This window comes from Arvicola amphibius, chromosome 6 (assembly GCF_903992535.2).
Source record: "Arvicola amphibius chromosome 6, mArvAmp1.2, whole genome shotgun sequence".
NCBI lineage: Eukaryota > Metazoa > Chordata > Mammalia > Rodentia > Cricetidae > Arvicola > Arvicola amphibius.
Genome location: NC_052052.2, coordinates 136,058,605 through 136,063,244, shown reverse-complemented (window position 1 = coordinate 136,063,244; position 4,640 = coordinate 136,058,605). Strand labels below are relative to the sequence as shown.

General features: G+C 43.0%; 1 protein-coding gene across 1 annotated transcript; it reads right to left on the bottom strand.

Annotated features, from left to right (window-relative positions):
* Window positions 1–2,914: 2,914 nt before the first annotated feature.
* On the bottom strand, window positions 2,915–3,822 carry LOC119817041 (glucosamine 6-phosphate N-acetyltransferase-like). Its single transcript, XM_038334209.1, has one exon. It carries the CDS (start codon window positions 3,770–3,772, stop codon window positions 3,281–3,283), a length of 492 nt encoding a protein of 163 aa, XP_038190137.1. The 5' UTR covers window positions 3,773–3,822; the 3' UTR covers window positions 2,915–3,280.
* Window positions 3,823–4,640: the final 818 nt, after the last annotated feature.

The following is a 4,640-nucleotide window of genomic DNA, read 5'->3' as shown; positions in this document are numbered from 1 at the left end:
TGACTTAGTTAAGGTTTCTACTGCTGCAATGAAACACCATGCCTAAAAAGCAAGTTAGGGAACAAAGAGTTTATTTGGCTTATATTTCCATAGCACTGTTCATCATAGAAGGAAGTCAAGACAAACTCAAAGAGAGAAGGAAAAAAGCCATGGAGGGGGGCTGCTTACGGGCTTGCTCCACATGGCTTGCTCAATCTGCTTTTTTTTTTTCTTGGTTTTTCGAGACAGGGTTTCTCTGTAGCTTTAGAGCCTGTCCTGGAACTAGCTCTTGTAGACCAGGCTGGCCTCGAACTCACAGAGATCCGCCTGCCTCTGCCTCCCGAGTGCTGGGATTAAAGGCGTGCGCCACCACTGCCTGGCCAGTCTGCTTTCTTATAGAAGTCAGGACCAGGAATGGCACCACCCACAATGGGCTGGGCCCTCACCCATCAATCTCTAATTAAGAAAATGCCCTACAGCTTGCCTACAGCCCAATCTTATGAAGACATTTTCTTAATCGAGGTTCCCTCCTCTCAGATGACTTTATCTTCAGTCAAGTTGGCATAAAACTACCCAACACAAATACAATGTATTTTGATAATATTCACCGCCCAGTCCTCCCCCTAATTCCTCCAAGCTCCATCCAGGAATTCTGTTTTTAAGTACCAAATTGTGCTCTTGAACACTTACCTATTTATTTTTTTTCAGGAGACACGCATCCTAGTCTAGCCTTGAACTCTTTATAGAACCAAGGGTTACTTTATCTTCCTGCCTTCACCTCCCAAATGCTAGGATTACAGGTACACACCACCATGCCTGGCTTACCCAGTGAGAGAGCAAACCCAGGACTTCCTGCATACGAGGCAAGATCTCCACCAATTGAGCTACATCCCCACCTAGCTCACACTTCATTCTGGAAGTGACGATGCATGGGGAAACTGCATCAGATTCCCAGACTCCTTTAGACACATCAACATCAGCAGAGTTTCCCGAGCGTCAAGTCTTGGACTTCCCCAGCATCACCTTTGGCCCACACGGTCCTCATTTCAGAGGAAGGGCTGACTTCATCCTGCTCACCACCTGATGGACTTTTAACCACGTGGCCAATTTCATTATTTTTTTTGTTTGTTTGTTTTTTGAGACAAGGTTTCCCTGTAGTTTCTAGAGCCTGTCCTGGAACTAGCTCTTGTAGGCCAGGCTGGCCTCGAACTCAGAGATCCGCCTGCCTCTGCCTCCTGAGTGCTGGGATTAAAGGCGTGCGCCACCACCGCCCGGCCTGGCTAATTTCATTATGGAGAAGAGCTATGACCAGATGAGAAATGATGCCCCCTTGCTACGAGCCACAGCAACCAGGCAGCTACTTAGGTTTCCATTACAGTAATGTCTTCCCTCTTCGACAGAACTCAGTATGCTGCTTTAGTAAAAACCACTTAGGAAATTTAAAAGGCAGAATATATGCTGTAAAAAAAAAAAAGTCTAGAACAGATTGTGGGCTAGAAACTGGGTTTTCTTTTTTACTTGGAGCGGGGAGAGGACTGAGAGTCTCTTTATGTAGCCCTACAATTTTCTATGTAGACCAGACTTTCCTCAAACTCACAGAGATCCTCCCAGCCCCTGCCTGCCAAGTGCTGGGATTAAAGGTTTATACCATGGAACCAGGAAGAACTTGAGATTTTCTTTTTCTGTCTTTTTTTCCCTCCAAGACAGAGTTTCTCTGTGGAGCATTGGCTGTCCTGGAACTCACTCTGTAGACCAGGCTGGCTTCCAACTCAAAGATCTGCCTGCCTCTGCCTCCTGAGTGCTGGGATTAAAGGCGTGTGCCACCCACACCTGGCTTAAATTGGGTTTTCTTAAGTCAAACCTGTAACTCTAGCTGGACAAGGCCAAGGCACACATCTATAGTTATGCCTAATTAGGAATTTGAGGTGGAAAGATTATTTGAGCTCAAGAGTTCAGGACTAAGCTGGGAAACAGTGAAACGTCACCTCTTCTAAAGGAAAAAAAAAAGTCATGAAGATGGTTCAGCTGCTAAAACACATAAACATCCAAATTCAGATCCCCAGAGAGCTCATAAAAAGATGGATACAGCAGCACCCCTGTACCTCCAGTGCCAGGGTCAAGATGGTGTGGAAGACAGCACATTGGCCAACCAGGTTAGTAGAATCAGTGAGCTCCATGTCTCCAAAATGAGGGGAAAGCCACTGAGGGAGACACTCAATGTTGACCTCCAGTCTCCACCTACCCACCCATATAAGCACATACATATGTTCCTAAGCACAGAGGGAAAAAAGCCAAGACTTTCCAGTTAAACCATGACCTCCTACTATCTGCATCAATATTACTGACTGAAAATGAAATGAATGTTCTATATGTTTTATAATATCTTTTTTTTTTCATATAAACAAGTTTAATGTAAATAACATGGAATACAAAAAAGATTAGAACCATTGTTAATAAAGTGTCTAATTCTACCTTTAAAAATCATTAAAATAAATAAAACAGGACAATTATCAGAATAATAATACCATTATAATCATATAAATAGAAAAGCTACTGTTTTTTTAAGGATGGAACAAAGACAGACAGTACCACTTTTTTTTTTTTTTTTTTTTTTGGCAGCTCAAAAGCTTCAGATGCCCATGATATGGAAACCAGGTGAAAGTACCAGGTGAAAGAGCTGCTCACCCACTAATGAAAGAACCCTGGGTCTCTAGACTTGCCCTTGGATAATTCTAACATCACTTAACAGACAAGACAGGTGGTGCAGTGTCTGCACAGAACTATATACCAACACTTAGTAAAATAAACTCTTATACCTTGTCCAAGTTGTGTGGAGTCTTAGAATCAACAATGTTTAGATGATCTAGTTATAACAATAGATGTGTCCAACTCCCTATAATGTGAGAAATGATGCACCCTTAAGTGTATTTAGGTATATGAGGCAAAAATAATTTTATGTGATAAAAGCCTTATTCAATATATATACATATATTTAAAAATGAGCAGCACAGAGCAGATACAACTCTTTACTACCCATACTCTTGACTACTTCAGAAATGAAGACAAACTTTAGAAAAATACAATGCAAGAAAAGATTCAAGTTGAAAATATATTCCTTTGGTTAAAAATCATCCCCTTTATGATCATTTGTATTCCTTGAACGCAGAGCAGTCCCAGCAGCCACAGGCATGCTCTTGTGTCACTACTACAGTTGCTTCCAGTCTAGAAGGAATGGAGCTCACTGGGCTGCAGCAACAGAAATGAACGGAAAAGCCCTGGAGCATTATCTTCACGGTGTTCTTTACTTTAGGTACCTCCGACACATGTAATTTTCTTCAGACACTGTATAACCAAACTTTTGGTAGAAGCCAACGTTTTGTGGTAGACATTCAAGGGTGATCTTGTAACAGTTCAGCTTCTTGCTTAGCAAAGTCAGAGTTGATAATAACAGTTTGCCGAGCTGCTTCCCTCTGCATGCATCACTAACAACGACGTCTTCTACTCTCCCTCTCTTAGCACATGAATGGATAAATTTATGTTCTATTATCAGAGTTGCTGTTGCAACAATTTGTCCTAGGGTGACATCTTCCACAACTGTAACATAGTAATCCCCAGACTTCTTCATATGCTCAAAAGATTCTTTATTCAAGTCTGCAGTACAAAGAGGCCTCAAAACCAAGCCTTCTCCAGGATTCTTTGGAGAAATGGCTGGAGAAAATGTGGCTGTATTCTGACTCCAGTCCACTTCTTCAGGCAGACTTGGGTCAAACATAGGCGTTTCATCGGGTTTCATCTTTCCAGTAAAATCACACCGAAGCGATCCACACTCCCCTCCAGGCGCGTCAGTCTCCCGGCCGGTCACAGCGCCGCATCCGGATCCGGCTGCAGCGCCAGCCCCACCCCCTCCCTTACCACCCCCCACCGCGCCGCAGCCGTAACTCTGTTTTATAATATCTTGATGCATGGTTTTAACTATGCAATTCTGATATGGTCACCATTTTTCAAGTCTAAAAAGATTCTGTTAGCCTTCATTCTAAATGGAACTGTGCCTATTAGGAATGGGTGAGAATAACCCATACTGTGGTGTGAATGTGTACACACACATTCCAATGTGTGGGTGTAAAGCATGAGTGTGGAGGCTCAAGGGATGTCTGAAGCCATCTTCATTTGCTCTCTACCTTATTGATTGAGGCAGGGTCTTTCAACTGAATCCAGAGCCCACTGGTAACTATTAGGCTAGCTAGTCAGCTTGCTCTGTGGACCCCTGTCTGTTTCTATTGCTGTAATAAAATACCACAAGTATAAGCAACTTGGGGAGGAAAGGGTTTATTTCAGTGTACACTTCCACAGCACATTCCACCATAGAAGAAAGTCAGGGAAGGAACCCAGAGGCAATAACTGAAGCAAAGGCCATGGAGGAATGCTAGTTACTGGCTTGTTCCTCATGACTTGTTTAGACTTTCTTATAAATCCCAGGTTCTGCTGGCCAGGGGTGGTCCCACCAAATGGCCTAGCCCTTATACATCAATCACTAATTAAGAAAATTCCCCACAGGTTTACCTACATGCCAATCTTATGGAGGTGTTTTCCTTTGAAGATTCCTTCTTCCTGGATATGTCTCGTTTTATGTCAAGTTGACAGAAACCAACCAGTACAATTTG

Coding starts and splice junctions, on each gene's coding strand:
- LOC119817041 (XM_038334209.1), bottom strand. CDS start 3,772: ATGAAACCCGATGAAACGCCTATGTTTGACCCAAGTCTGCCTGAAGAA.